This window comes from Brachycentrus maculatus, unplaced genomic scaffold, assembly GCF_059751285.1.
Source record: "Brachycentrus maculatus isolate JH-2025_06_01 unplaced genomic scaffold, ASM5975128v1 h1tg000242l, whole genome shotgun sequence".
Classification (NCBI taxonomy): domain Eukaryota; kingdom Metazoa; phylum Arthropoda; class Insecta; order Trichoptera; family Brachycentridae; genus Brachycentrus; species Brachycentrus maculatus.
Genome location: NW_028280993.1, coordinates 1,715,603 through 1,731,627, shown reverse-complemented (window position 1 = coordinate 1,731,627; position 16,025 = coordinate 1,715,603). Strand labels below are relative to the sequence as shown.

The following is a 16,025-nucleotide window of genomic DNA, read 5'->3' as shown; positions in this document are numbered from 1 at the left end:
AAACACAGATTTATTGAGTCTACTATGTTGTATTTTATTATTATTTGACATCCCATCAAAGATGAAGAAGAATATGATGGAAGTCTGGGCATTTACTGGGCTGCCGACCATCATAGGCTGGTTTAAGTGATTTACACACATGTAACATTAACCAATTCTACCCATTATTGACAACCACACTACTCGAACGTTCTATATATATATATAAACCAATTTAGAAATATTGTTCTTGAATCACTAGAACTTCACTAGAGACATCTATTGGTGAGATGAATATCAGCCCCGTAAATGCCCAGACTTCCATATTCTTCTTCATCTTTGATGAGATGTCAAAAATAACATGAAAATTAACTCCTATAATTGGAGATTATCTAGATTTGGGAACAAGTATTTGGACACACTCAAAATGTTGTATTTTATTGTTAAAAAATACATAAAAATTAATATAGTGACAATTGTTTTGCCTAGTTATGTCATTAAACGAATGTGAAGATTAAATGGACTGACGGTCCGTATGTGTTTTTTAACAATAAAATACAACATAGTAGACTCAAAAGATTGGTGTTTGATTTAACATTTGATACATAAATTACTGTTTTTTTTTTTTTTTTTTTATTCATTTAATATATTTACATTTTTATTTATAACATAATACATTTGAATCATTTATACATATGGAGAACTTTTATATTTCGATTCGCTGTGCCTCTCCATAAAAGAGTCTGTGCTCTTGTGCTTGGAGAGGGACTTACACTCGTGGTTTAATGTTGTATAATAAAAGATATAATAGTTTTTTTTATATATTTTTTTAAAGATTTAAATGTATAGCTTTAATTTTTTTCTTAAGGATTTTTATATCATCTATTTTTTTATTTCTTTAGGGAGTTTATTGAAATGTTTGATTGCCAAATATTTGAAGTTTTGCTGAAATTGCTTGGTGTTGCATTTTGGAATAGAAAAATAGAGAATCTCGATGATAAATTCTTTGTTAAATTTAAATAGTTGTCACCCTTCAGTATTTGAAAAACTGCGGTTTTTTTATAAATGGATTCTATATTTGGGACTTGAAATTTTTTAAATAATAATTTTGTTGGAAATATGTTTTTTTTTTCAAGATGACTGTTATATAGTTATTAAGGCGACAACTTACTTTTAGTCTTTCTTTTTCCACTTCTTTCTCGAACTCTCTCTCTCCGTGCTTCACGAGGTAGTTCTTCATCCCCGACATGAACTGCCTCATATTTCTCATGACAACCTACAAAAAAATCTCGATCAATTAAAAAATCACATTTGTAAGTTAATAAAAAAATATATATATCCCCAGGGATCAGTTAACACTTCTCTCCACGTATGCAACGTGCCAGTTGATTTGGACCAGCAAGAATCACTTTCACAGAGCTCACGACCTGGCATTGGCCGGGTTAAGTGATCAATGTATGATGTTCACTATTCTGCACGTCATTGAACCATATAAATACCAACCATAATAAAATACTAAATGCGTATAATTTTATATGATCAATACAAAAATCGTATTATATAAAATTATATGCATTTAGTATTTTATTACGCTTTTATAAGTCTTTTTCGAAATAATGTTATTTATAAATATAAAAAAAATGTATTCGTTTGATCAAAATCTTAAATCTCCCTTAGTTATTCACCGATATATACGTGTGCTTTTAATTTATCTATCTATATAAATAACAATGTAAGAGGTGACAGGTTTAAAAAAGTTTTTTTGAATAAAAGTTTTACTGCAGTGGCAGCGCCATCTGTTGAGCGTAACAGCAACACACGCGATATAAACACTGTTCATGTCGTACAGCATGCTTCTTGACAGCTCCAGTCACTATTGCATTGTTTTTTTATTTAAATATTTTCATGTCGTACAGCATGCTTCTTGACAGCTCCAGTCACTATTGCATTGTTTTTTTTTTAATATTTTTATAGTTTCATAAGCATTGCGAAAAACTGTGATAGAAATGTGCGTTTTCTATTTCCTTTCTTTTCCATTTGACCAAGCTGAGCCACGGCAACGCTTGGCCGGGTACAGCTAGTGTAAAATAAAACATAAATAATATAAAATGAAATGAAAGAAAACGGCCACACTTACATGAGGACAAGTCTCCTTGCTTTCTTTGGTGCAAGATATGAAGTTGTCCATGTTCTGCGCGAATATGGTCGTCTTGTCGCTGGCCAAGTGGAGTGCATATGCTCTAACCGCGGCGCCGGGCGAGGCGCGGCCGCGCGAGCCGCGGAGCGCTTGAAGACGGGGCGGAGCTAAAAAATAATAAAAAATATATCAAAATAAGAAGAAGAAAGATGGTTTGCATATCTCACTCCTTTCAACAACGTCATATATCGAAAAATCGTCAATTTTCAGTTGCGCGTGTTTTCGGAATGCCCAGAAAATGTACTATATTCCAGCAAAAGCGGCATATTTTTAACTTAATATTTACCCGCTACAGGGCAGAAAGTGTTGCTTTTGCATTTTGAAGAAAAGATATTGTTTAATTATTTTTTCAAATAAACTTAAAATTTTGAAATGGAGAAAAAACATTCAGGTTTTACCTAAAATGATCTGTTGCAGAGTGAAAAGTTCAATATAATAATATATTAATACAACATTTTGAGTGTGTCCAAATACTTATTCACGAAATCTGGATTATCTCCAATTACAGGAGTTAATTTCATATTATTTTTTGACATCTCATCAAAGATGAAGAAGAATATGGAAGTCTGGGCATTTACGGGGCTGACGACCGTCATAGGCTGGTTTAAGTGATCACTTTACACACGTGTAACATTCACCAATTCTACCCATTATTGACAACCACACATCTTAAATTCTTGGAAGTTCTATATATTTGAACCAATTTAGAAACCTTGTTCTTGAATCACTACACTTCACTAGAGACATCTATTAGTAAGATGAAAAAGAGCTTTTTATTGAGCAGAAACTCTTTTATTGGTATGTGAGGTCCGAATCCTGGATTATAAATCTTATACATGATGAGATACGCCAGAAAATATCATTTTCATTTTTATTATTTTAGCTTATAATTTGACCAGTTAATTTATTTACAACATTTTGTGTGTGTCCAAATATTTGGACACACTCAAAATGTTGTAAATATAGATTGTAATTGCGTAAGCGTAAAAATTATTGCGTATAATTGATTTAGATAATTATTGAAAAAAAAATATCAGTAAAAAAACACCGCGTTACATGAAAAATATCACCGCGTTACATGAAAAAAAAACTGTATATACACATACACGTCGTAAAATCTTGGAAATAAAAGAAAGTTATTTTATTTTATTGGTCGTTCATTGGGTCCTATTTTCGTGGAAACCCTTTTAAACGGTGCGCTTAAGCCTTACAACCCTAATAAACGTGACAATTATGTACTTAGTCACCATATAATGGCGTATAGCTGTGCCTGATTATTTTTACAACCCTTTTTCTATAAATTTCAGGGATAATTTGTATGCTCAAGTTATTTAAAATACTTGAAAGTGGTCATGTCAGGAGGAGATGCATGAATGTGGAAGTGGTGAGGATTGTTTGCAAAGACAGACTGCTGTGGCGTTCTATTCTCTCTGCCTACCCCCGTGGAAGCGAATCTATTGATAGTTCAATAGATTTCTTAATATTTTAGCACGACATAATTTTGATACAACTGTGCCCTGTTATTTTCAATCCTATCCTCACCTGCCCGCCTCCGTAGTGTAATGGTCAGCACGCTCGGCTACCGTTCTGGAGGTCCCGGGTTCGATTCCCAAGGGGGGTAAAATAAATATAAGTGATTTTTTCACTGGAATATTTATTTAATATTCCTACCCTGGACTGGTACCTGAAGCGGAGGGCTGATCACCTTTCCTTCATGTGTAAACGATCGAGATAACACTGCGTTTATATGACGCAGTGCCCTATGCACCATTGGGGTGCGGATAAGGGTTTGAATTGAATCCTCACCTGCATTTAAAAAAAAACTAACTAATATATCAAGTCTGTCTTTGTACACGATCTTCGCCTCTTCCACATTCATGAACCTCCTCATACATTATATAAATTCCGATTATTCCTACTTTTGACCTGACCACTTCCTTCATAGTACACACGCTTCACAAATTTGTTTTACTTTCTTCATTCATTCGATTCACATACCCAAACCATCTCAACACACCTTTCTTAATTTTATCAATAATCTTTATCTCAGCCTTGCATTCTCTCCTTATATCACCATTCCAACATCTAACATACTTCATTTTTAGAAACATAAATCCGTAATTTATTTTTTGATTAAAACCAATATTTTTAGCTTTTCCACTTTTTTTATTTGACCAGCGACCGGGTTTCGTCGTTACCGACATCATCAGACTGGTGAGAGGCTATACAAATTGTTATATAAAAGAAGGCAGGAGTTTGATAACCATGATTTGATATAATTTTATTGAGAAATTAATTTAATTTGAGTGAATTTAAGTATTGTATGATATTAAAAATATTTTTATTTTTTATTTTTTTTATAAAGGTTTTTTTTAATATCATGCAATACTTAAATTCACTCAAATTAAATTAATTTCTCAATAAAATTATATCAAATCATGGTTATCAACTCCTGCCTTCTTTTATATATAACATAACAATTTGTATAGCCTCTCACCAGTCTGATGATGTCGGTAACGACGAAACCCGGTCGCTGGTCAAATAAAAAATTGGAAAAGCTAAAAATATTGGTTTTTAACTAATAATAAATTAAAAATGCAATTCCATCACGAAGTGTCATTGGATAATATAAATCTATTACATAAAATCCGTTTTATCTCCCGTATTTCTTTACAGAAACAAAAATATAACCGATTGCCTTGTAATTAAAAAAAATATACATTTACATCATTTATATTTGAAGCACTAACTTTGTGATTTTCCATTTTATAATTAAAATGTAACTTTGTTTTTAAAATCACTATAAATATTTTATTATAACTTAATTATAATGTCTACCGGTTTCGAAGCTAACCGCTTCTTGATTTGATAAAGAAGCGGTTAGCTTCGAAACCGGTAGACATTATAATTAAGTTACTGTAAATATTTCGTCCGCGTCCGTAGTGTAATGGTCAGCACGCTCGGCTACCGTACTGGAGGTCCCGGGTTCGATTCCCAGGGAGGGTCAAATAAATATAAGTGATTTTTTCACTGTAATATTTATTCAATATTACCCTGGACTGGTACCTGAAGCGGAGGGCTGATCACCTTTCCTTCATGTGTTAATGATCAAGATAACACTGCGTTTATATGATGCAGTGCCCTTTGCACCATTGGGGTGCGGATAAGGGTTTGAATGAAAAATATTTACAGTGGTTTTAAAACAAAGTTACATTTTAATTATAAAATTATATTTATTAATAATAAATGTTTAAAAAAAACGTGAAAATAAAATTATCTATTGGCAAGGTGTTTTGCCTCTGATTTGAGAAGGCGGCCTATTTACTTAATATTATGATATTTTGTTTTGAGATTATGTCATTCAAACTAGATCAAAATTAGTTGTTAATTTAATGCAGTTGAGAAGCGATAAATTAAAGATAACATTAACAATAGATGTATGTATACGGTATTCGATAGCAAAACGTCGAACGTTCGCTAGTTCACACAAATCTGGAACAAATGGTTAGACACGTCCTGTTTAAATACAGCGGAACCTCTCAAAACGAGCATAAGTCGTTCCAGAATCTACTCGCTAAGCGAAACATTTTTTTTTATTTTGACTGGCGCGGAAGTCCAAGTGAATGTCGTGAAAAAGAGACTTGCCCATTCTCTGTAACTCGCTATGCGAGAAGTCGCTCGTTAAGGAAAAATCATACACCTAACTAACTTAGAATGAATAAAATGTATAAACTCACGCCTCTAGCGAGATAGCGAGTGTTTTTGCCTAGAATTTTCACTCATGAATTACATGAAATTATAGTAACTTTAAACATGACGAGTAAATCCACTCACAAGTAGGCATAGGCTATGAAACTTATAAAGTTGAAGCCTGAGTAGGGACATGATAAACGGTGTTGCATAAGCCGTAGCTAGATTTCAGAGTCACTTGGACGTTAGGTAATTCAAAAAACGCTCGTTAAGAAAGCAACTTTTTCACATTCTTTTGCTCGTTATACGAATTACCCGTTATGAGAGGTTCCATTGTAATATAATATAACCTCATCAAATCATAAATAAAACACTTGTTTTTTACCACTTAGGTTATTATACCATACTGTCACAACTAGTTTCGGAAGCTAATAATGCTTCCATATACGGTGTTGAATATAAAATAAAGTTGTTGGGTAATATATCCAAAATAAAATAAAAATATTGTTGGATTGAATTCTAAATTTATTTATGTATATCTTAATACGTGACGCGTTTCGTCTTCTTAGGACATTATCAAACACTCAATAAATGTAGAATTCAATCCAACAAAACCTTGTTTAATTTTGGATATATTACCCAACAATTCAATATGGAATTCTACCAACTGTCTGCAGTTACAATAAATAAAATAAAGCATTTATATTCAACCAGCAGGTTCAGAACAATTTGACAGGCGCCGTGGCGTAGTTGGGTAGACGCTCGACTGCAAAACTGGCGTCGTGGGTTCGATTCCCGCCAAGGGTAAAATAAATTCAAGAACGATTTATTTTCAATTGGTCTGGGTGTTTGTGATGCGTTTTTCACATTTACCTTCCCTATCCTGACTATCCTACCTGCAGACAAGGATCCAAAATAGATTGTGGAAGTAAAGCGTTAATATATACTTTACAACATTTTGAGTGTGTCCAAATACTTGTTCACATAATCTAATCTTGTTTAATTATAAGCTTAAATAATAAAAATGAAAATGGTATTTTCTGGAGTTTCTCATGTGTGTGATTATAATCCAGGATTCGGACCTCACATACTAATATAAGAGTTTCTGCTTAGTAAAAAGCTTCTTTACATCTCACCAATAGATGTCTCCAGTGAAGTTCTAATGATTCAAGAACAAGGTTTCTAAATTGGTTCATATATATAGATCTTCCAAGAATTTGAGTAGTGTGGTTGTCAATAATGGGTAGAATTAGTGAATGTTACACGTGTGTAAAGTGATCACTTAAACCAGCCTATGACGGTCGTCAGCCCCGTAAATGCCCAGAATTCCAAAAAATAATATAATATACACTTTAGTTTATATTCAAATCCGTAGATGGAACCATCTGTAGTTTTCGAAACTAGTCGTAACAATAGAATAATCGAAGAAAAAAACAAGTGCTTTACTTATAATTTAATCGTGTATTACCACAAAATGAATGCCAAAACAATAAATAACATGGTATAACCTATTTAGGCATACTCTTTTTAGAAATTTACAACTCAAAATTGCCACGATATCTCGTTAGTGAAAAGGCAGTAAAAAATCAAGGAAAGAGCATCCCTAACATTTATATCAAAAGGGAAACGCAGTGGCGTACGTTCTATATAGGCACAGTGCCTACCCTAAATTGGTGGTAAAATATGGGAAAAGTATGATAAAAAATTCACGTATTAATTCATCGATAAAACATGCATTATTCTAATAAATCTGTAGTTTTTGGACCTGAATGTTAATATAGTCGTATGTGCTAAGTTTAAAAATAATATTTTGTTCAATAAATACGCTTACATCGTACCTACAATCTACCTTGACTATAAACGCACGCTAATGATAAAAGGGTGTTTTAATTATTAGCGAAAAAAATAATACAAAAAAGTCAATACTATTCTTATTGAAATTTAAAAAGAACTAAGTTAGATTCAACGGGTTACGTTCTATATTTTAAATAAAGGGAAAACAGATGATCATATTGACCAATTATTATTTCATTATTTATTTTAAATATTTATCGTACATATAACATAAGATGAATATGTACTTTGCTACTTCATCAAATTCTTAAAATATGTAAATATTTCAATAGAAATACACAAAATCCTACAAATTTAAAGATTTAAATGCCAAAAAAAAGTTTGGGTATTATTTTCTATTCACCGAATAGCAAATTATTATCTACATATTTTTAAATGTCTACCCACATCAATGAATTCGCGGTTTTAAAAATATCTAGTGGTTTGCTCTTTATCATTATGCAACGACATAAAATAGAGTTCCCCTGCTTCAGTATTTTATATTTTTTCTAAATATACATCCGTGTATATAAAATGAACAAGATACTACTAGTTTAAATGTTTGTAATAGATATTATTACGAGCAAATTAATATCCTGTTTTGGCAAACATGGTGGATAGGAGATATTAATATCAGATTTAAACGAGAAAATGAATGAAATAAAGTATGTAAAAATATAAATACCAAATGCCGTCTTCAGCCATTTGACGATGCTTTTAAAAGCGGTCAAAATCCAGCGAAGGACGTTCATGTATTCCTCCTTTATGATGTAAGGTGCTTCAATCCCTTCGCAGTCGGTTTCGACATCATTCGGTGGCTTTCCCGGATAATCGATTCCGTTAGCGAATCTTCTCCTTCGTCTCGACTGTCTGTACTCCACCACGTTGAACTGGATGATAACTCCTTCCTCCTCCGAGATTCCGAAGTGTTCTTGGGGTGTTCGATTCCCCATCTTCCTACCCGAGTATGCTACGTACCCGGGTGTTATGTCCGGGTCTTTGATGCCGTTTTCTACATTGTTCCAGCGGAAGTTGAAGAAGGTCCGGACTCTAGATCCTTCCAATAGCGTCCTGGGTTGTTCGGGGATTGCTTCGGCGGTCGTGTCCAAACTGTTCCCTGATAAACAGCTCGCCGCCTCAGAAACCAGGACAGATTTGGAACTGGTTAAGATGGGTAACGCTGGCTCTTCCACGCGGGGCGGTGGGGTTTCCGCTTCCGGCGCTTTCGTTTTGGCGAAACATACGTTTTTTGAACAACCGGGTTCTTGGACTTCGTCGATTACCACGTAGTTTTCTCCGTTGAGGGTCGCGTCGCGCACTTGGAATTTCGCGGTCGTTTCGCTGTCGGGGTCGATGATTTTCTCAAGCTTGTCAGCTTCCTTGGCCAAATGCTCCTGGGTTTCGTTGGGGGGGAGGGATTCCAGCTCACGCACCTTCTCGGGATCGTCGCTGGACGACTTTTTGAACCACTTCATGATAGATGACTTTGCGGTTTCGTCCCGCATGTATGAAGGTTTTGAATCTGAAATTTCTCATTCACACGGGGCCGGGGGATGGAAAGGATAAAGCGAAGTGGACTAGCGACCTCGCAGATCGAATACCGCCCCTTCCAAGTTAAAGGGACGGTGAGACAATACTCTTTATACGATCGCACTTAATAGTTCTTAGAGTATACCTAACACGAAATTAGATGTCCTTTATTTCGACGGTTTCGCGAGATTAATGCCGCCAAAGTTCTTCCCGCCTAAACGACGAGCGGAGTTTAACACAACTGTCAACAGGACAACAAACGCACGCGATTCTAGTGTAGAAGCGACTGCGACTGCTCCCAAAATCCGACTGGCATTCTGTGGTCGGGGTTGGCTGTTATCAATGCGGCTCTAGCTTGCATTCGGGAGTGTGCGAGCGAGAAATGTCACGTAGGAAAGAGACGCACTCGATGCAGTTGAATGGAACTGCATGTAATTTGGGCACTTAGCATTTGAAGATCTAGCTCTCAGATTCCGTTGCCGAAAGAGACGGAATGCGTAGAAAATTTCGAAAGTGGGGGGCGAGTGCAAATAAGAAACCCGTGGTGGGGGGCGATGACGAGAAAAAATGGAAGGACCCACGATAATAGTAGCGCGTGGTCAATGTTGATTGTTTGTATTATGATTAAACTTGATTGTAATATTAATGACATTTAACATATAGGATACTTACACGTGTGAATTATCAATTTGGATTTTATAAATTAGAGATGAGAGATCGAAATACTAGAAACCGAATTAACCACCCTACCTTCGGGTTATTTTCAGGCGTATTTTTTAAACAAGCAAAAAAATCACAACGTTTGTTGTCACAAAATATTGTCAGGTATGAAAACCTGACAAAATTTGTCAGTGTATCCGGTACGCATTAAATATGTTTGGAACAGATATCTTTTCTTTTTTTCATACGGGTTAGCGCGGAATGGTGAAGAAAACCCGCGCGTATCACGTACGTTCGTATGTGTAGGGGGGTTAAGAAATTATTTTTTTAACACGTTGAGTGCGGCGTACATCTAACATTTCCCGGAGCGCGTATGTCTAATAACAGAGTCAAATGGCTTAAAAGTAAGTAACTAATCATCACGCCGCTGCACCGCAGTGGTAGGCAGAGAGAATAGAACGCCACTCTACTCTGTCTTTGTAAACATTCTTCGCCTCTTCCACATTCATGCACCTCCTCATACACTCCCTTGACCTAACCGCTTTCAAGTATTTGACATATCTGATCGTGCCGAGTTTTTATCGGTCTTCCTCTGCTCCTTTTTCAAAGTACATTCGCCTCATAAATTTGTTTTACCGATCTTTCCTCACTCATTCGTTCCACATGTCCAAACCATATGAACACACCTTTCCTATTTTTTTTTAAATAATGCTTATATTAGGAAGAGTTCTTTACGGTGGTATGGACATGCTGAGCGAATGGATAGCGAGAGAATGACTAAGAAAATATATGTGGGGAATGTGAGTGTTGTCCGCCTCCGTAGTGTAATGGTCAGCACGCTCGGCTACCGTTCTGAAGGTCCCGGGTTCAATTCCTGGGGGGGATCAAAGAAATTTAAGTGATTTTTTCACTCTAATATTTATTCAATATTACCTGAAGCGGAGGACTGATCACCTTTTTCTCATATCTTTACGATCAAGATAACACTGCGTTTATATGATGCAGTGCCCTATGCACCATTGGGTGCGGATAAGGGTTTGAATGTGAGCGGGAAAATAGAACGAGGACGACCGAAAAAGACTTGGCACGATCAAATCAATCAGAACCTAAAATCTGGTGGTGTCAAAAGTCTGCGTAATCGGAGGGCATGTATGACTAGATGTATGGATGTGAAGGAAGCGAGGAGTGTATATCAGTACAGAAGAGTGTGTGGTGTTTCACTATGTAGTAAGTTGTATGTAGTAGTAGTAATTAAAAAAAGAATAAAAAAAATGATTTAAAAAATATTGGGATCGGTATGTCAAACGGAAATAAAAACAGAAGATTAGATGCACTAAAATTCTGAGATATTTCTGTTCAATTAAATGAGCACAAATATTTAAAGCGACACTATGGCGATAATAATACCGAAAAATATTTATTCTTGGTCCATATGTCAATACATGGTAAGTGCACGCAAGAAAGCTGCGATAACACCCACTGTTGAATAACATGGTCGCTATATGAACTCCCATGGTGTATGTTTTTATGTCGATCAAACCAATTCAAAGTTCAAGGATAAAATAATATTGGATGAAGGCAGACTGATTGCGATCGCTCAGACGAATGTGCGGCAAAACGATGTATGCTAGATGTTTGAATGATGGATGTAAGGAAAGAATGCAAGGCTGGCAAACTGGCAGTACACTAAACTAACTTAAACTCTAAGGTATGGAAGTGAAGCGTGGAGTTGGCAAAAGAAGGATACGCAACCGGGTTAAACAATCTTGGTTCGTAACGCATGTTTGTGCTGAAACATTTAGTGCATGACGACCAAAAATCGCATGTGTTAAATAAACATTTTGTGTAGTTTAAGTGTGTAAATGGTGCTATGGTGGTGAAGGGTGGTATTGTTTGCATGCTGTGGTAGTGATTGTCCTGACGAAGAGACGGGTACGTCTCGAAACCGGTAGACATAAAAATCTCGGTGAGTGGTTATTTACTAATATTATTAACATTTTTGTAAAAAAATTTAGTAAAAATTACTAACCATAAAGTAAATACTTTAAATATTAATACGTAATATTGAGGCAGTCGAAATGCGATCTCTCAGAAGAATGTGCAACAAAACGATGTATGATAGATGTGCGAATAGTGAAATAAGGAAGGAATGCAAAGCTGAGATAAGCATTATCGATAAAATTAAGAAAGGTGTGTTGAGATGGTTTGGACATGTAGAACGAATGAGTGAGGAAAGAACGGTAAAACAAATTTATGAGGCGAATGTTAGTGGGAAAAGAAGCAGAGGAAGACCGAGAAAAACGTGGCACGATCAGGTATGCCAAATACTTGAAAGTGGTCGTAACAATCGGCGGGTATGTATGAGGAGATGCATGGACGTGGAAGAGGCGAAGAATGTTTGCAAGGACAGAGTGGTGTGGCGCTCTATTCTCTCTGCCTACCCCTGCGGGGAAGCGGCGTGATGGTTAGTTAGTTAGTTAGTTTTTTTAATATTGAGAGTAATATAAAAGTTTATGTAATAATTTTTAAATCAAACACAGATTTTTTGAGTCTATTATAAGTATTTTATTGTAAAAAACACATAAAAATTAGTATTGTGACAATTGTTTCGCGTAGTGATGGCATTTTCAAAAGAATGTTTGCGGTAGACTCAAAAAAATCTGTGTGTGAATTAACAATTGATACATAAATTAAAATGGAGTTCTACAAATTAAACGCCAAATCACGAAATATTTCTCCTTATTTCATCACCTTTGTGGGGCAACGGTAATTTTATTTAGCTTTTAAGACCCCATAACAGTGGTTCCCAATTATTTTTTCCTGCGTACCACTTCAAGAAAGATCTCAAACTTGCGCGCCCTTTAATGTGGAAATGAAATATACAAAAATAAACCAGTTTTTTTTAAACATTAATTTCTATAAAAATTTAATCATAATTATTGTCCGCCTCCGTGGTGTAATGGTTAGCGAGTTTAGCTACCGTGCTGGAGGTCCCGAGTTCGATTTCCAGGAGGGGGCGAAAGTAATTATGAGTGATTTACACTCTAATATTTCTTAAATATTACCCTGAACTAGTCCCTGAAGCGCAAGAGTGATCACCTTGTCTTCATGTACATAAGTAACGATCAAGATGACACTACGTCAATACGATGCGGTGCCCTATGCACCATTGGGTGCGGATAAGGGTTAGAAGAAGAAGAAATTATCTTAATAAAGTGATTGGCGCGCATACCCCTGGATATGCGTACCACCGATTGAGAAACACTGGCCTATAATATTCATTAGTTTGTTTAACAAATATGACCTCCTTATACAGATATACAAATAACAGTCAGTTATATATATTTGTTTTAATTCAAAATTAATACCGCGGATGTTATGTCTTTATCATAATGCAACGCCCTTTCAATAATAAACCCAGGAAGTCCGAACTTATTGGGGCTGTGGCCTGTTCGGATTCGGAAAACTTCGGATTAGCCGAGAAATTTGTAATACATTACATACATAGTACTTTACCCGACAGTAGTTACTTTCCTTGTGGGTTTTTTATTGTTCATTTAGCTATAATAATAATGAAGTACGATGTTTGTTTTTTTAAGGATGTATGTGTATGTGTGAACATTATTTGCAACTTTTTTACATTTCAATACAATATGTATACTAGACTGAATGCAGTCGAAATGCGATCTCTCAGAAGAATGTGCGACAAAACGATGTATGATATATGTGCGAATAGTGAAATAAGGAAGGAATGCAAAGTTGAGATAAGCATTATCGATAAAATTAAGAAAGGTGTGCTGAGATGGTTTGGACATGTAGAACGATTGAGTGAGGAAAGAACGGTAAAACAAATTTATGAGGCGAATGTTAGCGGGAAAAGAAGCAGAGGAAGACCGAGAAAAACATGGCACGATCAGGTATGGCAAATACTTAAAAGTGGTCAGGTTAGGAGTCGTAACAATCGGCGGGTATGTATGAGGAGATGCATGAACGTGGAAGAGGCGAAGAATGTTTGCAAGGACAGAGTGGTGTGGCGCTCTATTCTCTCTGCCTACCCCTGCGGGGAAGCGGCGTGATGGTTAGTTAGTTAGTTTATATAATATGTATTAGGGTACTTGAGTAGCAATACAGGTACAGTGCAGTTTAATTTATAAACTTTTCAATATTTTTAAAACATAATTAGGTTTTAACTAACTAACTAACTAACCATCACGCCGCTTCCCCGCAGGGGTAGGCAGAGAGAATAGAGCGCCACACCACTCTGTCCTTGCAAACATTCTTCGCCTCTTCCACGTTCATGCATCTCCTCATACATACCCGCCGATTGTTACGACCACTTTCAAGTATTTGGCATACCTGATCGTGCCATGTTTTTCTCGGTCTTCCTCTGCTTCTTTTCCCACTAACATTCGCCTCATAAATTTGTTTTACCGTTCTTTCCTCACTCATTCGTTCTAGATGTCCAAACCATCTCAACACACCTTTCTTAATTTTATCGATAATGCTTATCTCAGCTTTGCATTCCTTCCTTATTTCACTATTCGCTAATGATATTTACGCAATTTTTAAACGTTATTTAAGCTATTTCACTAATGATATTTACGCAATTTTACTAGCGATATTTTAGCTATTTCACTAACGATATTTTAGCTATTTCACAAATGATATTTACGCAATTTTATAAACGATATTTTAGCTATTTCACGGCGTTTTTTTTACAAAAGTAAATTAATTTTTAGGTCAAATTAAACAGACACTGATTTTTATGGTCTACGTTATTATTTATTTCTAGGGTATTGGATATTTTAAATTAAAATAATAATAATAAAAAATACAATTCGTGACAATTGACAGTGTTTAATTTTAATATTAAAAATATAAATTATGGAGTTCTACAAATTAAACGCCAAATCAATAAACAAATTCAACAGGTTTATGCTTGCTAAACTTTCTAGAAAGGAAGACATTAATGAGGATTAGTAATTTGGTCGGTATACGTAGCATTTCTTTGAAAATTCGATGCTGTCATAAAATGTCCGAAAACCCATTAAAATCCCATTATTCCTTTTACCAAAATATACTGGATTGTGATTTTAATACTATCATTATTTCCTACCTGTAAAATTAGGAGTTTCCTTTAAAAAACCAGAGGATTAATTTAATAGCATTATTGGGAACCGTACCTTAATCAGGTAAAAGTTATGGCTGAAGGAATTTCAGAAAGTTTAAATTTAGTTTTTAAAATTGTTACATTTTTGTATGAATTGTGAAATAGATGCATAAAAGAAAAATATATCGCTCACTCCTTTCAACAACGTCATAAATCAAAAAACTTGATTTTTCAGGAGAATATTTTTAAACATTTTTATGTTAAAAATAAATATCAAGCCACTTATTGAACTGTTTACTGTGCAAAACATCTTTTTAGGTAAAACCTGAATGTTTTTTCTCGATTTGAAAAATATTAAGAACTCCACCGACAAGGCACACAAAGTGGCTTGGTGGGTCTCTGCAAAAAAATGATATGTTTAAAATTGCGATTCAAATAAATGTAAACAATTTATATTAATATAAAAAATAATAAATCCGAACTTTTCCATATCCGAACATGCCACAGCCCCAATTAGTTCGGATTTCCGGGCTTCCACTGTATTTCCAAATATTCATATGAAAAAAACAATTGATGAATCATTTATACAGTCGCCGTGAAGTTCACAGTAAATTACGTTACATTATTATGTGGGTAAATATTCAATAGATAATTTAGATTATTTTACCGTTCAACTAGTTATTGGACTTCGCAGCCTAGGGAGCTACGCAGCATTTAGAAAACGGCATTAATCATTACTGATCAAATAAGATTCTGCCTTTGGTACACTGTCTACATTCAAAACATCGTAACACAATTTTTACGTGTGAATATACTTCTTTTCTGCTTACCTAATATTTTTTCATTTTTAATTTGTTCAACCTTCCTTCCCGGTGTGTACCTTGTACACGTTGCTTCTAATAACAATCAATATTATATAATAACTAACTCTCTATAACTAACTAACTAACTAACCATGACGCCGCTTCCCCGCAGGGGTAGGCAGAGAGAATAGAACGCCACGCCACTCTGTCCTTGCAAACATTC

The 16,025-nt window shown here is 35.1% G+C and overlaps 1 protein-coding gene across 24 annotated transcripts in view; it reads right to left on the bottom strand.

The window, feature by feature from the left end:
- Positions 1-16,025, bottom strand: part of spri (Src homology 2 domain-containing protein sprint) — a 279,029-nt gene that overhangs the window by 9,638 nt on the left and 253,366 nt on the right. For all 24 annotated transcript variants that reach the window (XM_088265143.1, XM_088265157.1, XM_088265150.1 and 21 more), the window contains 2 exons: positions 2,117-2,283; positions 1,151-1,255 (listed from right to left, as the gene is read on the bottom strand). In XM_088265143.1, the coding sequence (XP_088121269.1) occupies positions 1,151-1,255; positions 2,117-2,283 (272 nt within the window). The remainder of the gene's footprint in view (positions 1-1,150; positions 1,256-2,116; positions 2,284-16,025) is intronic.